The sequence below is a fragment of the Sciurus carolinensis genome, chromosome 13 (assembly GCF_902686445.1).
Source record: "Sciurus carolinensis chromosome 13, mSciCar1.2, whole genome shotgun sequence".
NCBI lineage: Eukaryota > Metazoa > Chordata > Mammalia > Rodentia > Sciuridae > Sciurus > Sciurus carolinensis.
Window position 1 is genome coordinate 79,414,559 of NC_062225.1, and position 22,095 is coordinate 79,436,653.

General features: G+C 42.1%; 1 protein-coding gene across 1 annotated transcript; it reads left to right on the forward strand.

Annotated features, from left to right (window-relative positions):
• The first annotated feature begins 1,229 nt into the window (after positions 1 to 1,229).
• Positions 1,230 to 20,753, forward strand: Matn3 (matrilin 3). Its single transcript, XM_047521884.1, has 8 exons — positions 1,230 to 1,446; positions 5,712 to 6,278; positions 8,809 to 8,934; positions 10,037 to 10,162; positions 11,772 to 11,897; positions 14,667 to 14,792; positions 19,525 to 19,635; positions 20,698 to 20,753. Exons 1-8 carry the CDS (start codon positions 1,230 to 1,232, stop codon positions 20,751 to 20,753), a joined length of 1,455 nt encoding a protein of 484 aa, XP_047377840.1.
• The last annotated feature ends 1,342 nt before the right edge of the window (positions 20,754 to 22,095 follow it).

Genomic DNA, 22,095 nt, shown 5'->3' on the forward strand with positions numbered 1-22,095 from the left:
TACAGTATCTGTCTTTTTGTGAGTAATTTCACTTCCCTTCATGTCCTCAAGTTTCATTCATGTTATAACATGTTCCAATGTCCTTCCTTTTTAAGGCTGCATGATATTCCCTTGTAATATGTAGATATCACATTTTATTTTGCTTATCCATTCATCCAAAGAGGGATACTTGGGTTGTTTCTTTGTAGATTGTGTAAAATCTACAAAGAACATGGTGTATTATAGTGTGAGAAGTGATTTTCAGGTAACTGCCAAGATGGATTGCAGAAGGGCCACAGTAGAGGCAGGGACCAGATAGGATCCGTTGGAACTCAGTTTCGTGCCATGTTTTAAGTCGCGGCTGAAATGTCCTCTGATTTCAGAAGCCTTCTTGGTTTGCCCAGGCCTTTTTTTCTCTAAATCCACCATGTGTCCTTGGATGGCTACATCATTTATGCTTATTTCTCTCCCAGCAGACTGAGTTCTTGAGGTCTCCTGAGCAGTCTTCAGCCCTGTGCTGCAGGTACCTCTTCAGGAGAGGAAATGAGATATAGGGAAGGCTTTTTGGAGCCTCTGTGGGTACAGCCTGTCCTTCCAGCCAACCGGGCTCTCTGGGGGAAGGCATGTTTGATTTTCTACTCCCGGTAATGTAGGTTCAAATGTTTATGGATGTTGGAAGGCGAATGAAAGCGTTTCTATTCGTGCTGCTAGAATCTGTGAGGCCTTTTCTTTCTTTTTCTTTTTTTCAAAAACCAAGAGTTCCCAGTAAAACTCGGGTTATTTGGCTAGGGAAGGGTGGGTAGTGTGAGGACCCGGGTTTCTCGCTCGGAGCCCCCAGGCAGGCACACCTGAGCGGACAGGGCGGGCAGCCCGGGGGCGCGGGGCTCTGGGCTGAGGGTCCTGCAGGACGCGCTCCTGCAGAGCGCACTGGGCCGCTCCGCGTTTTACGAGGAGGCCAGGAGGCCAGGAGGCCCCCAGCCGAGCCCACCCATAGCCCGGCCGGGGCGGGCGGTGACCACCGCGCCGCTGGCCGCCTTGCCCCAGACATTCCGCTTCGGCCACTGGAATGCGCAGACAAGGCTCCTTGTTGGCCTTGGGACGGGTGGCGCGGCTCGCCTGCGTCGCGGCCTGGGGCGGGGCGGGGCGGGGCCGCAGGCGCGGGACCTTTAAATTGGGGGCTTTCGCGCGGCTCCCCGGACCCGGACTGACCCCGAGAGCGCTGACCCCACCGCAGGCCCGCCGAGCCCACCATGCCGCGCCTGGCCCCCGCGCGCCAGCTCCCCGGACTCCTGCTGCTCTGGTCGGTGCTGCAGCTGCTGCCGCCCCCCGCCGCCCCCGGCCCCTTGGACCGCCCGGGTGTCCGGAGGCTGGGGACCCGCGGCCCGGCCGGCAGCCCCGGGCGCCGCCCGGCTCCCACCCGCGCGCCCTATTCCGGGGCCAGCGAGCCAGGTGGGAATCGCGGCGCAGGTACAGTGGCGCGGGCGGGAGTCGGGCCCCGGCTTCAGAGGGACAGTCTGCAGGGCAAAGGGAACGGGAGCCTGGGCCGAGGATGGGGCGGGCGTGGGCAGCGGAGCCGGCATGGAAGGAGCGCTTCGGGCCTCTGCCAAGTGTCCCGCATCCCAGCTCCAGGCAGGCAGTGGCGCGGGCCATAGAATCCCCTCCCACCCCGAGGAATCCCGTACGGAAAATCGGAGGTCCAGAAAAAGCAAGGGAGCCACTCCAGGTTACTCGTAGGTCCGGGCTAGAACTTGGGTTTCCCGAAGCTCCAACTCCGCCTGTGATTTGGGCAGGGAGCATGGGGCTGCTGGGGCAGCGCTGGGACTGCCTCCCACTTGCGTTCAACACGACCGGTCTCTTCCTTCAGTGGACCAAAGCCTTCCAGGGATTCTGCTTTAATTCTCTCGAAATCTCTCCGCCTCTGTTCCAGGATTGTGGGTGATTTTGCCCTCTCCCCTGCAGCCCTCAAGCTGCCTCAGTGGAATCCGGGATTTAGCAGAAGGGAAATCTGGGGGTGCCGGCGGGAGGCCAATAAGGGAACCAGAGAAGCCATCTGAATGCCTGAAACCATTCTAGTCTCAACCCTGTTCTCCTGCCCACAACCAGGTGTCCTCCCGACTGGGCCCAACACCGGAGCTGGGTTCTCTTAGATTCCCAAAGACCCAAGACACCGAGTCTCAGCGAACACTTCTATTTCTCTTTTTGGTCAGTAATTGGTTCCTGAGGCAGAGCAAAGTTCCTGGCGCAGCCAAGTTGGTTGTGTCCTATCATCTGGCACAACCCCTGAGAGAGACAGGGTAACCCTTATCAAAGTGAAGAGACCCAGCAACTCAGTGTCAGAGCTCAGAATAAAACTCAGGTCCCTGAAATCCCAAGTGAGAGTTCTTTCCACTGCTCCAGCCTATTAAGCTCTTCATATGGTTTACATACGATTTTATGTTCATTACCAAGAAGTTGGTGTCAATCTTGTTTGAAAGAGGATGTTTAAACCATTTTCTGGGTGTCCTGTCTTACCTAGCCAGCAATGCTGCCTGTCAGGTTTACTTGCCTTGTCTGTCCCCTCCTTTCTGGATATGTTGAGAAGGAGCTCAAAGGACTCTTGGTATACTACCTTGTTTGAAATGATAAAAGAGGGGCCGGACTCACAGGGGTTAAATTCAGCTGGTAGCCAGCTGGTTGCTCCAGGTGGGGGATGCCGGAATAGCCTTTTCTCCAGAAGTGGAGTTGCCTCTAGACCTCTCCTCGCTCTCTTCAGGATGGGACTGGAGGGGAAGGCGAGATTCTGTACCGTGTGACCATTTCCCCCTAAACTCTACTGGATCTTTCCTACCAAACCTGATTGTGAAGAGTAATTCTTGAATAAACAGCACATTCTACACCTTTTCTGGATTCTCTCCTCTTAGCAACCAGGAATTGCTATGACTTTGCTATGGACTTTTATTTCTAGAAAAAACCATCAAAATTGGTGATATTATGAATATGAAAACATTTTAGGAGACTCAGATACTCTATTTTTGAGAATCAAATTGCTGCTATTTAGTCATTGAGAGTGAGACTCAAAAATGATTAGTGCTCCTTGTGGATGGGGTTCAAATTAGGAAGGAATCAGACAGTCACAGAATTGCCTGCTACCCTGGTTAAGACTCCTTTATTAGTTTTCTATTGCTGTTGCAACAAATGACCATGAATTTAGTGACTTTAATACAATACTCTGTGTGTGTGTTGAGCCCAGGGCCTCAGGCATGTGAGGCAAACACTTAACCACTAAGCTATATCCCCAACCCAGGGACCCACATTATTATCTTAGAGCTCTGTAGGTCAGTCTGACTGGTGTCCCTGGGCTAAAGTCAAAATGCTGACAGGGTTGCATCTCTGTCTCTTGGGAGGTTCTAGGGGAGAAGCATTTGCCTGCTGTCTCAGCTTCTTAGAGGCTGCTGTGTTCCTTGGCTCATGGCCTTCTTCCTCCCTCTTCAAAGCCAGCAGCAGTAGGTTGAATCCTTCTCACATCCTGTCACTTGGACCCCATGTCCTGCCATCATCTTCCACATTTAGAGGTCTTTGTAATTATATTGGACCCACCCGAATATTCCAGGATAACCTCGCATCCCAACGTCCTTCATCATACCTGGAAAGTCTCTCTGGCCAGGAAAAGTAGCATATGTTCAAGTTCCTGTGATAAGGACCTAGACATCTTTTGGAGGGGGGTGCATTATGCTGCCAACCACACCCCCATAACTCCCCCCAATAAGAATTCAGTGGAGAAGGAAGGAATTGTGTGTTTGGGTGCAGGAATAGAACCATGATTTATCCAAGTGATGCCACTGGATATTAATTACAGGGTTCCTATCATGTTTTTTTTTTTTCTTCTTTTTACTCCAATAATGCAAAAATACCTGACCCCTCTCCGGGCGGGATTTGCAACATAGTTCTTCTTCCTTGCCCCTGATCCACGGGCATCTGTAAGGATGAAGTGAAATTCTGGAGAAATTTTAAAAAGAGAGATTTTTAATTCCTTTTGACTTAACTAAATACATGACATACAGCATATTTCAGGGAGGTGGCTCAAAGTCAACATACAGGATGTTTCTAGGCACATGAGATGATGTTGATTTTTTATGGTGGAAAATGTTGCCTCAGAGGGAGCAGCCACGGTGTGGCAGAAAGGCTCCGAGGCTGGGAGTCAGGAAACCTGGAGTCCAGTCACATGGCACTGCAGCCTAGTTCTCGCTCCTCCTGAACCTCAGTGTCTCACCTGTTAGATGGATGCAGTATAGACAACCTCTGAACTTCCGGCTTCACAGCACTGTTGCCTTGGTGTCTTGTGATCCCTAGAGTATTATTGAAAGTAAGGTACTCTTTTCTTAATTGAATACCTCCAGACAGCAGGAGAAAGCCAAGAGGGTAATTTTCAGCTCTTGAAAGAAAACTACACAGACCTGATCCTTTTTCTAGACAAGTTTTTTTCTTCCATAAACAGCTTAGCCTTAGAGTTTCTTTTGAGTCCACCTTTCTTCCCTACTCATTGAGTAACTGCCTTCTTAGAGCAGTATCATCTCTTTTTTTTTTATTGGAAAAGGAAAGAACCTTGATTGACACTTCATGTCCATTTAGGGCTACGTGTGTGATGTGTATGCATGAGTCTATGTGATTGCTTGAAAAAGAAGTTGATAACTGGTTTCTTTCTTATCTAGTCCTGACTAGTGGACTTGATTTTGCTGACTGGGAGAGGGATGTGCAAATAGGGTTGGAGGGAGCAGGAAAGACTAGGAAAGAAAAGAAGGAAACTAAAATTTGTGTCACTACAGTGTGCCAGGTACTTTTGCGTAGAAATAATACAGTAAAACAGTGAAGAGTGGGACATCTGGCTTATTGTCCTTTTTAGACCCAGGACTTTGTAGGACTGCACGGGACTTCACAGGCCTTTTTTGTATAGAACTGCAAAAAAAAAAAAAAAAAAAAAAAAGTGAATGAATAGTGAATGAGAGTGGCTATGTGAGTTTGGATGTAGGTAGTAGAATAGATAACAGGTCACAACCTTTGCTCCTTAAAATGATAAGACATGCTCACAAATTTGGGAGTGTGACAGACATTTATCATAAAGTTGTCATTCCTCTTTCCATCTTCAGCTAATCCAAAGCTCACCAGACAAGATGGGTGAACAGATGGAGGGAGAATTTAGGGCCACTGTGGGGTGGTTTTCACCCCCTTGAAGTGGAATAGAAGAAGGAAACTACTAGAAGATTGTCAGAGTGCCTTGCCTCAAATTCTGCCACTGCTTGAAGCCTCGGCAGGGAACTGTGCAGTGAGGCTGGACCTGAGAACCTGGGACTTTTTACACCCTGAAGTCCCATCACCTCAAATAGCCAAGGTGCCTGGGATGTAACTGGGACCCACTAACTCCTGAGGGTCACAAGGAATCTTGGGAGCAAAACCCTAAACAGAGGAATGATTTCTAAGTGAAATTTCAGAGCTCGCCAGCTTATAGGTAGATGTCGGGGGACATGTCACATCTCCATGTGAATCTCACTATGGGACTCTAAAGGGTTTGGTACTTTCAGCACCCATAGGAGGATGAACTTGGGGAAGGCAGCAGGCAGTGGCTTTGTGATTAAGGGGTACTAATACTGCCTGGCCTCCTGGAATCCCAGAGTTGACAGGGAGTGTGCTTTGTCCCGTTTCTGATTGTGGTCTGATCATTGCTCGGTCTTCTCAACTCCCCATGCTCTTCTTTGCAGGTGTTTGCAAAAGCAGGCCCTTGGATTTGGTGTTTATCATCGATAGTTCCCGAAGCGTGCGGCCCCTGGAATTCACCAAAGTGAAAACCTTTGTCTCCCGGATCATTGATACTCTGGACATTGGGGCAGCTGACACGCGGGTGGCCTTGGTGAACTATGCCAGTACAGTGAAGATTGAGTTCCAGCTGCAGACCTACGCAGATAAGCAGTCCCTGAAACAAGCCGTAGCTCGAATCACACCCTTGTCCACAGGCACCATGTCGGGGCTGGCCATCCAGACAGCCATGGATGAAGCCTTCAGAGTGGAGGCAGGGGCTCGGGGGCCTACTTCCAACATCCCTAAGGTGGCCATCATCGTGACAGATGGGAGGCCCCAGGACCAGGTGAATGAGGTGGCTGCCCGGGCCCGGGCAACTGGCATTGAGCTCTATGCTGTGGGTGTGGACCGGGCAGATATGGAGTCCCTCAAGATGATGGCCAGTGAGCCCCTGGATGAGCACGTGTTCTATGTGGAGACCTACGGGGTCATTGAGAAACTCTCCTCTAGATTCCAGGAAACCTTTTGTGGTAAGTTGGTAAGTCTTTGCTTCCAGCTAGCAAGGATGTTATATTTCAGACATTGTGTACCCAGTGGAAAAGAAGATTTCTTCTCCTTTTTCTTCCTTTTTTTGGGGGTGGTGGTGGTGGACATTTATGGAAAACTTAAAATGCATGCAGTGCTTTTTTGGTGTTTTTTACCAACTTAAACACATGGTGTTGGTTTAGAAATATAGAGCTGCATTATATACTTGGTTTGCTCATAAAATCTTCGTGTTTGCATTAGAAATGTGAAGGTCTAGAAATACCCAGGATAAACAATCCTGCTGTTCCCTGATGGGGTCAGGAAAAAAAAAAAAAACCCTCAAGATGCCTGTCTTGTCTCCATCCCCTACTACATTTTTTTTTTTCCAGGTAGTTGCTTCAGCTTTACCATCTCCAGATTTAACAGAACTCTACTTGTTCTGTAGAAAACAGGGAACAGTGTCTGTCAGTGTGCACAGTGTTAGGGAACACTCGTTTTCAGATTGGGCTCCTTCTCTGGCTATTCTTTGTGGAGTAAAAGGATTAGGGGGGTTGCGGCTGGGACTCAGTGGCAGAGTGCTTGCCTAGCACGTGTGTGGCACTGGGTTCGATCCTTAGTACCACATAAAAATAAACAAATAAAATAAAGGCATACTCTCCATCTACAACTACAAAAAAAAAAAAATTAGGGACCAAGAAGATTGGGGTTTTGCTTCAGCTGAGAGACAAAAGAAGCAGATTTTTTTAAAAAAAATCATTCTTTTACTTTCCTATTTCTTTCTTCCTTTAGGTTGTAGTTTGAATATGAACATGCTAATTTCATTGGAATTTTTAGCATGAATCAGCCAGATGTATCAACATGAATTTATCTGGGGCTGGGGTTTATTTTTAGTGATTGATCTGATCAGAATTATGATTTGTGGGGCTCATGCTTTATTTATTATCTTTTAGAGATTATTCTTTGAAGCTCTCTGTGGGATTACACAAGAATGTGTGTACAGATTTCTAGGTCAGGTGAATTTCTAAACATAAATACCTTTTTTTTTTGTTATATAATTTATTCCACATTTGTTTATTCAGCATGCATTTATTGATCACTGATGACAAAAAACAGTTTCTCCCAACCATCCAGGAGCATTCTGGGGTTGGGGGTGAGACAAGCAATTGAGCCAATAACTGCAATTGTAAATCTTGAGGAGCTTTATATCTAAACTAATGTGAAACCCAGCGATCACCAGTGAGTTGGGCAATGAGAGAAGCAGCTTGGTCTGGGGGAAGCTTGGCCTCATCTCAGCCAGACCTGGCTGGGGTTCCTTTTTTCCTGTCCTGGGACACTGTGCCTTCTCAGGCCATCATTGGCTTTGGTAGCATCTATTTGGTATTCATTGGGTTCCACAAAGAAAGTGGCTTTCTTTCTCCCAGGAAAACCCCCAAGTTTGCGGGTGAGAGCTGCTCCTTCGCGTCTCTGCTCTGTGGTACAGTTGGGTGTCAGAGCTGGCACCTGGGGTTGGGCTCGAGGGCCATAAAGTAACAAGTGGTGAGTGGCAAGCTTTTCCTCTGGTATAAAAGACATGCTGTTCTGGGGTGGGGGACGTCCTGTCTATGGAAAAAAGACTGAGGGGCAGCTAGTCGTAGTCAACAGGTTGGAAAGATCATTCCATGAAAAGGCCCTTCTTGGGAAAATATGAGCCTTGTCCTGCTGCCAAGGGCAATGGAGGCTGGTTTACCTGCCACAGGAGTGCCAGCCTTCTCCAATAGGCCTCCTTGATTCCTCAGAAGTGACTAGATTCATTGATTCATCTTTCAAAACATGTTGCTGGAAAAAAAAAAAATCCAATGAGATAGAAATGTCTCTAGGAGCAAAAAGCTGGAGATGCCATTTAGCTGATGTAATCTCATTTAATTTGTTCTTTTCTTTTCACCTGTTTGTATTTATCATGAGTTCACTGTCCCCAAGTTGCCTACAAAGATACCTGACCTCAAGAACCCGTGTTGCATGTTCAGAAAGCAGTTACCCAGATTGCCCCCATCTTGTGCCTGTGGAAATATGCATTGTCACCCAAGTGAGAGCGTGTCCCCGGCTAAGGGGCATGCCTGCCTGTGAATTCTGTTCAGACACAAACTCTGGAACCCTTGCAAACCAAGTTCTGGCTTTGCAGGCACAACTTGCTGGTAAGCACTTCCAGCAGTTCATTACTGTTCTCTCGGTCTCTTGTGGCTGGAAAGCAAAAATCCTTTTCATAGGACTGTGGATAAGCGGAGTGAAACATCCGGTTAACTGACGGATGGAAGTGCTTGGCTTCAGCTCCGGTTCCAAAATTCCCCTTCTCCTTTGAGAAGGTCTCTAGCAAGGTCTGTAATTCTAAATTAGTAACATTTTCTAGTTTAAGGGTATTTCTAGTAAGCCCGAGGCAGACAACAAATACCCAATTTTGATAGTGAAATAAAGAGAAGAGCAGTGTCCTCCTAACACGTGAGGAAGGGTCTGAAAGGTCCTTGCCTGTGGACGCTGACGGCTGCGAACTTCCCCGCACAGCCCTGGACCCGTGTGCGCTGGGCACACACCAGTGCCAGCACGTGTGCGTCAGTGACGGCGAGGGTCGCCACCACTGCGAGTGCAGCCAGGGCTACACCCTGAACGCCGACAAGAGAACGTGCGCAGGTGAGGCTGCTTGGGGGGCCGGGGTGGTTATTTGGGAGCCCTTCTTCCGGGGTGGGACTGGCCAGTACTTGACTCCTTTTCTACCTCACTGCCATTTGGCTGGTTTACTGTTGCTCATGGATGATCTTCCTTGAAACGCAACAGGTAAGATGATATGGGATCCCAAACCCTTGGTCCTTTTGTGGCTTTGCATTGCCCCTGGATTGGACCTAGTTGGATACAAGCCTCCCTTTCCTTCTCTCATCATACAGCCTCATGAACTTTAGAAGTAGGGGAAAATTTAGAGAGGGCCTCCCTCACCTGGGGGCATGAATATTCAACGTCAACCAAGAAGGGCAATCAGGTTCTTCTTTTTAATTCTAGGAAAAGTTTTTTTTTTTTTTTGAATTAGAAAATTTTTTTTACTTTTTTCTTTGTAAAGTTCTGTTGACTTTTTATAATTGCATATCATTTTCACTTACAAAATATATTCGTTCTCTTGAAAGATGAAATTGAAAAAGAACCACGCCATTTTTCTTAAACATCAAAATCCCATTTCATTGTATCTCAAGATGATTTAATTGGTCATTGATTTTTTGTTTTTGTTTGTTTGTTTTTTTTTTTTTTTTTTGGGTGCTGGGGATCGATCCCAGGGCCTTGTGCTTACAAGGCAAGCACTCTACCAACTGAGCTAACTCCCCAGCCCCTGGTTTTTTTTTTTTTTTTTTTTTTTGAGAGGAAGAAAACAGATCATTGAATTCAACCTGACTCATTTTATTTCATTTTATTTTATTTATTATTATTATTATTATTATTACTATTTGGCGGTGCTGGGGATTGAACACAGGGCCCTGTGCTTGCGAGGCAAGTACTTTACCAACTGAGCTATATCCTTAGCCCCTGAGTCATTTTATAGATAGGAATTTGGGACCCAAAGAAGGGAAAAGACTTAACCCGCATGACGGGGTCTGTCACGGAAAGCCAATACCAGTCAGTCCCACATTCTACCGCTGCCCTTCCTGGCGCCCCGCCTCCTTGGTTAGCTGTGTCCTAAGCGTGGCCTGATGATTTACTTACTGCCACTCCCTATGCGTTCACAGTTGTCCTGCTTCTTATTTGATAGCTATCGATAAGTGTGCTCTTGGCACGCACGGGTGTGAACACATTTGTGTGAACGACAGGACTGGCTCTTATCACTGTGAGTGTCACGAGGGTTACACCTTGAACGAAGACAGGAAGAGTTGTTCCGGTAAGTGGGGAGGAGCCTGTGCCCCTGCTACTTACATGCCCACCTGCCTACCCAGTGTTGGAACTTGGTCACATGCCCTGGGACCCAGGGCACCAAGTCCCACCCCCACACTTGGTCTGATTTCCTCCCTTGTCATTCTTTTTTTTTTTCCCCCCATTTCCAAGTCTTATTTAAAAAATTAGAAATAGTAACATGTATGTGTCACGTGTAAATGTGAGGCTCATTTCTTTTCTCAGCCCTCACAGTCCTTCCAAATGCTACAATTTAGTAATTTAACATCAAATAATATCCCACAAGATACTTATTGCTTTGGAAAGGAAAGATAGTAACCTTGTAGTGGAGAACCTGGCAGACACCACCTTAGTCAAGTCATCAAAGTGATCAAAGCTACCATCATTAGTGATGACCACAGTGACATCATGGATCAACTGACATCCTGCACTGAGGATACAGCAACATGTCTGTGGTATTCTCGTTAAAAATTCAGAACCACAAGGAAACATCACACAAACCCAAACATAGAGACATTCTTAGTTCACAAAAATAATTTTCTGGTACAAAGGCAACCTGGGGATATGTCCAAGATTGGAGGAGACTAAGATGATGAGACAGCTTAATGCAATGCAGTATCCTGGATGGTGTCCTGGATCTTAAAAAGGACATTAGTGGAACAATTGGCAAAATTTGAAAAAACTATGTAGATTAGTAAATCATATCAATGTATTTGATAATCATACTAGAGTTATGCAAGTTTTTAACATTTGGAGAAGAAAGGTAATATACAGGAACTCCTTGCATTTTTTAAAGTTTTTCATAAGTCTGAAATTATCTTAAAATAAAAAGTTTAAAAATAAAAAAAAAGTTTAAAAATTTACTAGTACAGAGTAAGTGCATTGAATGAAAATTTGAGTCTTGAATTCTGATACTGCCCTGAATCAGTTGGTCTCCTTGTGGCTTATTTTCTTCTTTTATAGAAGAGGAAGAGGTTAGCTGAGCATGGTGGCACATGCCTGTAATCCCAGAGACTGGGGGAACTGTGGTAGGAGGATCTCAAGTTTTAGGCCAGCCTCAGCAACTTAGCAAGACTCTGACTCAAAATAAAATAAATAGAAAATAGGGCTTGGGGTATGGCTCAGTGATAAAGCATCCCTGGGCTCAATGCCCAGTACTACAAATAAATACATAAATAAAAATAAAAAATAAAACAGGAAAGGGTTCAACTACAATTTCTTCAAATTTTAATTCTGTTTTTCCAAATCTAGTGTAATTAGTCGCATAATTGTACATACCTCTCTAAATTGGGGAAAATACAATTAATCTAAAAGGAATCCTTTATAAAGTGTTTATGAGATTCTTGGATTTTAAAAACTCAACAGTTTTGATTTTGAAAAGGAACTGGGGAAGACTGGAGAATAATTATGGCATGTGCAGGATTTTATTTAACTCCGCTAACTTCTAGTTAGAGCAAATAATGCTGACAGCTTTGAATAGCCTCCAGTAAGTTTTCCTCGTATATATTTCTAGCGGCAAACAAAAAGGTGTCTATCTATGGGTAATAAAAGACTCTTTGACTTTTTATTTCCTTTTTCCCTGGATTTTTCACTGACAGCTCAAGACAAATGTGCTTTTGGTACACATGGCTGTCAGCACATTTGTGTGAACGACAGAGATGGGTCTCATCACTGTGAATGCTACGAGGGCTACACTCTGAATGCAGATGGGAAGACGTGCGCAGGTAAGGTCTACCCGACAGATTCTTTCCTATTTGACTCTTCCTATGGTGGGGAAACCAACGTGCAATTTGCCAGGGGAGAAGTTCTTCTCAGTGGCTTAGAGCACAACAGGGCTCAGGCCTTCTGTGGTGCTTACAAATGAAGCCACGCATGCTCAGAGGGTGGTGAGCTCACTGGTTTTTGCAAACATAGATCACTTCAGAAAATTACTGGAAATGCGTAGGGAATGGGGGATATGAGAAAAGCTAATTAAATATAGGGTCCTTATCCAGGAAAATTTTATAGCCCTGTACACTGGGGACTTTTTAAGCAAATAGGAGACTTTAGAGGAAGTTGGTTGGACAGTAACTATTTAGTGTGATAGGCTGAACTGATCTTTTTCCAGTTAAAACTTGGCCTGGAACTTTTCTGTAATGTTAATCTTAAAGCTGGATTGTTTTAGTAAAGGAGACTTTGTAAATGCCTGAATTAGACCCACACAGATCTTCCAGTAAGTCTGAAGCAGGGCATTCCCTGACAGCTTCTAGCTGATCAATCTTCGGTGAATCTGAGCCTGAAGACTTGGCTGATGAGCCCTACCAGGACTGCTAATCCTCATTAATTTGATTTAAACTCACTGGCAGAACAGGGTGGCATTCATAAATGTCAAAACAGTCCTAAAGGGGAGAAAATCCAAGTTCTCGAGGTGGTGCCCCATTTTGGCACATTGAATGTTTTTTAGATCTTGTGCATCTTTCCCTCCCTTCGGGAGCTATATTGTGGGATCTTGTCAAGATAGAGAAAAGGAAAATGGCATATCACTAGTCCCCTTTCTAAAAAATGAAATCAGTAAGGGTACTGAGTACCTGCTTTGTTTCCAGAGTGTGAGGCTATAACGAAGCATGTTTCTGTCCCAGCGCATTTATAGCCTGGGTAGAGAAGCAACTCCTTCTGAAAGCAGAGAGGAAGTAGCCAGGGGAGGCACTGATGGGAGCTGAGGGCCCTGGAGGCTCATGGAGTCTGGAAAGACTCTGAGCTGCAAGGAACTGGAGTTGGGCTTTGAAGGATGCGGAAGGTTTAGCCAAGAGAGCAGAGGGTGGCTTTGGCGGGGGCAGGGGAACAGTACGGAGCCAGCTGGGATGCAGGGGCTCAGGGAGGGCCCCCACACTCCTCCCACTGCTTCCCTGTTGGTACTCTGACCTGCCAGCAACAAGGAGGATTCAGGAACATGAGACAAAAGCACACTTCTATTTAAATTAACAGATGTTATGGAAGAACATGAAACATTTTATTTTTTTAAAAATCAAAGAAAATGTCCAGCAAAGGCAGACAGCTCCAGGTAATGCTCCTAGGTAACGGTAGGCAGCATTCTTCAGCACCTTCTGTGGGCGGCTCGAGGTTTTCAGCATTTTATACATAAGGTCATGCGACTTTGGGAGGAAACTGAGGCATAGACAGATTGAAAAACTTGCTCAGGTTACCTGGTTTGTAAGTAGTAGAGTCAGGGTTTGATCCCATATTCCCAGGGTTGCTTGAGCCTTTAACTACTGTCTCATTGTACAAAGAACCTGACAGCAAAGAGGAGGGAGGAGAAAGAACTGTGAACAAGTTAGTATACGTGTATTTTAAAGTAATAAGGAATAGTACTATAATAAAGCTGGGTCCACACCACTGTCAGATGGTTCCCCTGACCTGCCTTCCCCGAGCTGGTGGTGGGGAGGTTTGTAGATTGGATGTGGAGCCCTAGATCAGGGCTGGAGCAGTATCTATGTGTAGAGTGAATGCCACGCTGGGATGAGGGGAAAATAGAATAGTCTGCTCTGTGGCATTTTGCTGAAAAAAAAATCTAGATTGTATGGAAGAGGGGACTATCCATGTTAAGGTTGGAAAAGCACTTTATGGATACATTACATAGGGCCTTGCATTTCATGCAAAGTTATTCTCTAGGCAAGTAAGCCATGGAAGGTTTCTGAGCTTGGAATGACGATTTAAGAGAGGAGCTGGAAGGGAACAAATGAAACGCTTTGGTCCCCGTCATGGCAGAGGAAGATCCCATGTTTCCCAGGAAACCCTACTCAGTTTTTAAATGAGAGTTGCCATTTTCATTTGTCCTGGGCCAGTTTGGACGTGGGACTGAGGTGGCACTTTCCTCTGCTCTCCTTTTATATTTGGGCAAACTGTCTTCATCCTTGAAATGTTACTTGAGAGATGATAAGTACTTCATTGTCAGTCATAAACATCATCTTTGTTCTAACATTGCTATCACTTTTCTCTGTGCTTGTGAGTGAGTGAGTGTGTGTGTGTGTGTGTGTGTGTGTTTGGTGTGTCTCCAGGTCAATGGCTCGCTGTCCTGTTTTATAAGCTATAGATGGCAGGTCTTTGTTCAATACGGTTCTTTTTGTGTAGCATCACACTTAGTTCTGTGAGCAGTGAGGTCCCTAATAGATTATTTTGGGTGATGATCCATGATAAGCCGGAGATGTTGGTAGTCACCAGAAAGGTAAGTTCTGGAATATAATAAAGACAGTGCTACAGGAAGAAAAAAGAGAAGCCACCATTAGATTGCAGGGGAGGGAAGCAGGAATGTCTGTGATCAAAGGTGAGCCGCAGGGTAGGAGGTGGAGAAGGGAAGGGGACTTTCTCCTGGCACGTGTGGCTTGTGGCTACTGAGCAAGGATTCATTCTCTGCGCTGGTTGAGACCAAATGGAAGATTTTGCCTCCCAGAATTTGTGTGTAGTTGCATATTTGATTAACATGTGGATGTTTTCTCTCCTGCCCCGTTCCTGGTTAGTCCAGAACAAGTGTGTCTTGGGCACTCACGGCTGCCAGCACCTGTGTGTGAGTGACGGGGCAGCCTCCTACCACTGTGACTGCTTTCCTGGCTACAACCTGAACGAGGACAAGAAGACGTGCTCAGGTGAAGCCCGGCCCTCTGAGCCTGTTCTGTTGGGCAGGAAAATCTAGGAGGAAGCTGTTCTTTCTTTGTATCTAGTTATGAACCTTTCTCCTGGCCAGAATCTTCCACTGGCTTCCAGTTGCCTACAAAATAAAACACTGACCTTCCTCTGCCTGTCTACCTTCCATGACCTGATTCCAGTCTCTTCTCTCTCTTTTTTCTAATTACTGTCTCTACCTAAGTCTGATGTTTTTATTGTGGTATGTTATACATAACATAACATTTACCATCCTAACCATTTTAAGTATACCATTCAGTGACTTCAACACAGTCTCGTTGCTGGGCAGCCAGGACTACTATGCATCTCCAGAACATTTTCCTCATCCCAGACTAGAACTCTGTTCTCATTAAACAATAACTGCCCATTCCTCCTCCCCCAGCCCCTGGTAACTGGCTGTTTTCACCCTCAGATTGTAATCCTCACCCCCAAGGGTGGTGATCTTATCTGTACTTTTTGGCCTCTACCACAGTGTCTGACACATAGTAGGTTTTCAGCAGCTATTTCTTCATTGAAGATATTATTCCATTTGAAATAGAGTGTGAATCAGTTTCTGGGGAAAGGCAGGGATAATGAGGATCAGCTTGCTTCTAGAACTTGAGTAAGTCTGGGTAATGACATTCTACCTTAGTGGTTAATCTTCAGAAAAATAAATCTTGTTTTTTCCCCTCCTGGAAGGTGGAGAATTCAGCATGATTTATAATGGTTTAGGCTGTCACTTCATTTTATTTGTTTAAGGTTCACGTATTTATTCCATTCACTAGTGTTTATGGAGCTACTGTTTTACAAATTGTCCTCTATTAGATTCTGAGGAAGAAACTGGAGACTTATTCCAGGTAGGAATTCCAGGTAGGGGAGGGGGGACATTTTAACATTGTGAGAAAGCATAACACAAATGCTACCTAAATGGCACACAGTAAGTACTGTGGATATTTAGAAGAAAGAGGAGACCATCCAGGGCTTAAAAAGTTGAGTAAGGCTGGATTCATTTCTTCTAGGTGGAGAGCTCTTAAGTTTATATCTATATCTTTTGGCGAGCTTTCTTTCTCCCTTCCTGTATTTTTCCCTCTCTCCCTTTCTTCCTTTGTTTTCTTTCCTTCTTCCTTTTTACAACATTTTTATCGAGATGTAATTTACTTTCCACAATATTTACTCTTCACTTTTTAAATTTTTTGGTGTGTGGTTCTGGGGATCAAATTTGGGACCTCATGCATGATAAGCGCACACTTTACCACTGAGTTACATGCCCAACCAAAAAAATTGCGGTTTTGAAGTGTGCGTTTCATTGATTTTCAGTATACTAAAAAATTGTGCAACCATCAGCACTAGTTATAGAACATTTTTTATCACCCTGAAAAGAAATCTATATCCATTTATCAGTAATTCCCCCATACCTCCCAATCCCTTGTGCCTAGCAAGCACTAATTCCACCTTTATGAATTTATTTATTCTGGACATTTCATATAAATGGATGGTATGCTATGCAGTCTTTGTGACTGGTTTCTTTTAATATCAATTTTACAGATTCATCCCCATTTGTAGTATGCATTAGTGCTTTATTCCTTTTCATTGCTGAATGATATTCTATGCATATAAATACCCCATTTTGCTTATTCACTCATTGGTTGATGGACAGTTTATTTCCACTTTTTCAACTGGTGTGAATAATGTTGCTATGAACACTAGAATACAAGTCTTTGTATGGACATACATATTCATTTCTTTAGGGTATATACCTAGAAGTGGAATTGTTAGGTCACATGAAACTCTATGTTTAATATTTAAAAGAACTGCCAGACTCTTTTTCCAAGTGGTTATATCATTTAAGAATCTCACAAGCAATGAATGAGGCTTCTAGTTTCTCATGTCTTTGTCAACACTTATTACTGTCTTTTTAAAATTTTATCCATCCTATGGGATAAAGCAATATCTCATTGTGGTTCTGATTTGCATTTCTTTAATGACTGATGATATTGATCATCTTTTCATGTACTTGTTGGCCACTTTTATATGTTGTTTGGAAGAATGTCTATTGAAATCCCTTTTCCCATTTTTAAAAGTTGATTTTCTATCTTTTTGTTGAGTTGGAACTTGCAGTTTTTGCAGATACGTGATTTGAAAGTTTTTTCTCCTATATCATGGATCATCATTTCATTTTTTGATGCATCCTTTGATGCACAGGTTTTAATTTTATAAAGTTCAATTTATTTATTCTTTTGCATTTTGTGCTTTTAGCACTATACCTAAGAAACCATTTTCTAGCTCAAAGTCATGAAGATTTACTTCTGGTGTTTTCTTCTAAGAGTTTTATAGTTTTACTTTTAGATCTATGGTCTTTTTTGAGTTATATATATACATATGAGTATACACATACACATACATGTGGACACACACACACATGGTGTGAGGTAAGGGTTCAACTTTATTCTTTTCCATGTAGCTATGTAGGTTTCCCAGCATCATTTGTTTAAATGGTATTCTTTCCCTTATTAAATTGTCTTGTTACCCTTGTTGAAAACCAAGTGACCATAAATTTAACAGTTTATTTCTGAAATCTCAGTTCTATTCCATTAATCCTCATGCCTTCTTTGTGCCAACACTACATTGCCTTGATTACTATAGCTTTGTAGAGAGTTCTGAAATCAGAAAGTGTGAGTTCTCCAATTTTTTTCTCCTTTTTAAGATTATTTTGGCTATTCTGGGTCACTAACATTTCTCTGTACGTTTTAGGATCATTTTGTCAATTTCTCCACAAATGTCAGCAGGGATTTTATAGGCATTGTATTGAATTTACAGATCAATTTGGGAAGTGTTGCCATTTTAACAATCTTCCAATCCATTAAAATGGTGTCTTTCCACTTATTTAGTTCTTCTTTAATTTTTTTCAACAATGTTTTTGTTGTTTTTAGTGTATGTCTTGTACTTTAAAAAAGACACTCCTATGTATTTTATTCTTTTGGATGCTATTGTGCATGAGTTCATCTCTCAACTTTCCAATTTGCTCATCACTGATTTGCAGTTTTCTATAGAGAATTTTAATTAGAACACCACACTGAGACAGGCCCTCCTAGAGCTTGGAGTCTATTAGGCAAGAGAGACTGGACAAGCATCAAATGTTACACTCTGCACAGGGATGATGGGCATGTAGGTGAGAATCGATAGATATGTTCTGTTTACTGACTGATAGATAGACTGATTAAGGTGGGATTTGGGCTGGCTGGTCCCAAAAGGTTTTAACAGGATTCAGACACATAGATTGCATTTAATTAAGTGAATTATGGTCCCCCAGGCCTGTGTCGCATCTTTGTAGAAAATGAAAGAAAATATGGGAGCCAAGGAGTTTCCCTCACTTGGAAGATTAGACAGCAGTCTAATCTTGGAAAGTTATGCTTATTTCTATTTGCAATTATAAGGGCTCTAATATTCAACAGGAATGTTTGTCTCACAGAATTACAGAAAAAAAATAGAGTTACCTCTATGAGTCTCTCACATTTACTTAAAAGTCAATGTATATCTGAATTTTTAGTTCCCAAGTATTTTGGGGTAAAAACTAGTACTCTTGCCAAACCATTTAATAGATTAACAGTACTATATAGAAAATCAGGTGTAACCTAGTTTGAACTGTTGAAATACTTTGGCCATACAAGTGGAGGGTTATTGTTTTCCTTTTCATTTGTTAGTGAAGACAGTACCAGAAGAAGATTGTCTTATTGCTGTATTCTGGGCCTTCTCCTACATCATCTTTTAAAAAATTTGCTTTGTATCATTGATAAATTCTGATAATCATGAAAGTATAAAGAATTATTTAGTGTACTCTCATATAATCATCACCAGCTTTGACAATTATAAACATTTCCCCCATATCACCTAACAGAAGGTTTTCTATGATATTATTATTCCAAAGTGTTTATCCTCTTCCATTTGCTTTTATATCCTTTTACCTCCTGCAAAATACATTTCAGTAAGTCTTAAAAATAGTAATATTGGGGCTGGGGAGATAGCTCAGTCGGTAGAGTGCTTGCCTTGTAAGCACAAGGCCCTGGGTTCAATTCCCAGCACCAAAAAAAAAAAAGTAATATTGAATTCCAGTGGCTCAGGAGCCTGAGGCAGGAGGACTACAAAATCAAAGTCAGTCTCAGCAACTTAGTAGGACCCTAAGCAACTTAGTGAGAACATGTCTTAAAATAAAAAATAAAAACAATGGGCTGGCGATGTGACTCAGGGTTGAACTCCCCTGGATTCAGTTCTGATTTATTTTCTAGGTATCTATAACATTTTTTTAAATTATTATTGTATACAAATGGGATACATGTTGTTTCTCTATTTGTACATGGAGTCAAGGCATACCATTTATGTAATCATACATTTACGTAGGGCAATGATGTTTGATTCATTATTTTTTTTTTCCCTTCCACCCCATCCCTCCCACCCCTCTTTTCCCTCTATACAGTCCTTCTTTCCTTCATTCTTACCACACTCCTTATCCCTAACCCTAAACCTAAACCTAACCCTAATGCTAACCCCTTCCACCCCCCATTATATGTCCTCATCCGCTTATCAGTGAGATCATTCGTCCTTTAGTTTTTTGAGATTGGCTTATCTCACTTAGCATGATATTCTCCAATTTCATCCATTTGCCTGCAAATGCCATAATTTTATCATTCTTCCATAACATTTTGTGTACTGTCATTGTAGCCATTGAAGAGGCACGGAGACTCATTTCCACGGAAGATGTCTGTGGGTGCGAGGCCACACTGGCTTACCAGGAGAAGGTCAGCTCCTACCTCCAGAGACTGAACACCAAACATATCCTTTCTGGAAGGTTTTCTGCTTCTGCTCGAAGCCAGTCTAGGTACTACACCTGAGCCAAATGTTTTAGACATTCTGCAGGCAAGGGCCTTATTTGTTGTTTTAATATAAACAACAATAACATACAGGTTTTTTTTTTTTTTCAATTTAGAGTTCTTTTAAAATGCTTTAATAGACCATTTAATATTACCTGTAAAAGCTGCATAACTGTTACTTTTCCATGGCAGTGTATGCTCCAAATTGAGTTCTTACTCCCCAGATGAAGTGATTATGCTGATTCTTTAATATGGATATCTTAGTTCAGAATCTGCATCTGTAAAGAACAAATCCGCAGACTGACGGAGTGTGATATCTCAGATTACACATGATTCTACACTTTGGCTAGCCAGGTGTTCAAAAACAGATTTTAAAGTGTAACATGATATTGTCTCAGGATCTTTCAAAATCAATTCTTCAAAGTATTAACAGAAGTACTTTTTCTCATCGCTGCTCAAGTTAACAACTCTGTTTCTACTACCTTAGAGGAGTGGCATAGATCGAGGTAGGTTCAACCTAGGAGTATGCAGACTTTCCAGTTCAAATTGAATCGATTTCCAAATAGTTCACTTACTTAAGATGCTACTTGGGATCAGCTGGCATCCTTGTTTCCCATTCTCCCATTTCAGGATTGCCATTTTCCTTACTACAGAAGAAAGGCACACCTCTCACTTACCCTGAATCTACTAAGATGCATTTTCTAGAAAAGTAGAATTTCCAGAGGACCAGTAATTCCTTTAACCAAGACTTCATAAATGTTGCTTCCCTCATCCATCTTACTAATAGGTATCTGCCAATTAAATTTTATATGAGCAAAAATATTTGAAGACCATTAATTTTATCAAGGTCTCTGAAGAATGGAATGAGTGTTGGATGAGAATTTTGCTGAGGAAACAATTTTGTTCTTTTTCCTCACTTATACTAGGACATAGTTTTCTTTTATCTCATGTTGAAGTGTTTGAAAGTGTGCTCGTGTTTTCTAATATGTAAAAATAAATGGTGTTGGCCTTAACAACTAGCCACTTGATGACATTTTGCAGAAGTTGCAAGTAAATGAATATGGACAAGTACATCGTTAAATTGCTTAAAATGTGGAAATGTGGAAAACTTGGTGCAATTAATATTCTTTTGCACACTTGTATCTTCAGTGTTCCTGCTAATAATTTGCCATTATAAATGCTTGAATATTGCTAGATAAATATGAGGATTTTCTGGAGAATAAGTATTCTTTTTCCAAGGAAATAAATGTGCATATTCTTATTAAGAGCAAACTTTAGTGTCTCTATGCTCTAACTGTGAAATGGTTGGTAGGTAGTAGAATAAAAAGTTCAATTTTTAATTTTCTACTAATTGAGCCATTTATAACTTCAAATTTTTATATTAGTAAGATAATCATATCCACAATGGAAGCTTAAGATATATTTTCTCTTGATAGTATTTATAAAATAAACCAGTTTTATTACCGAAAGTGCAAATGGTACAAAGTATTTACACATGAAAAAGCTCATATAATTAAATTGAGATTAATATAATTTAGAACTGATAAACACTTTTTTGCTATTTTTTGCTGGAGTATTATTGAAGTTCTGATCAAGGGATTGTAATACACATTTAAAAGTAGTTAACAGATTAAGTAAATATTACATGCAATTTTTAACTCATTCTGGTGTTAGAAATGCACAATTAAAGAGCACTAGTTGTGAATTTAAGGTGCTAAACTTTTTAACAAGGGCAAAACATCCTAAATTTATCATTTGCTTTAGAATTCAACTGATAACATATTTATAGAATTGTTATAAAGCAACATCTAACGTCTGTTTAAATGTTAGTAATAAGCATAACTTTTTTCACATATATTTGATACATTATCTCTACAGCTTATAACTTTTAGAACAAAACAGTCCTTTAAGTTGTGTACTACTCAATTCTTTCTTGGTTTTCATTGTTTTTAATAATAAAGTTATCATCCTTATTTGTTAATGTCATGACTTTTTTTTAGTAATTCACATCAATTTTGTCTATTAAACACATTTCTGTATGTTGAACTGAATAATTATTTGAATGTAACAGCTTCTTGTCAAAGGACAGGATATTAATACTCTTCCTATAATCTAATCGCACTTAATTTTTTTGAAATTTATACCATTTATTTCCATAAATGCATTTATATTCTTCTTGTTCCACATAATTTTTATGAATTGTATTTTAATGCCTAAGAAATTTTTTAGTTCGTTTAGTTCTTTAGATTACCCTCCATTTATGTATGAGCTATTAAAATGTGTGAATGCATTCTACTGTCATGTACAACTAATTAGAACAAAAAAAAATCTAAAAAAATTCCTTATTGGTGCATTACACATGTACATAACAGTGGGATTCACTGTGACATATTCATATATACCTTCATTCATACATACCATA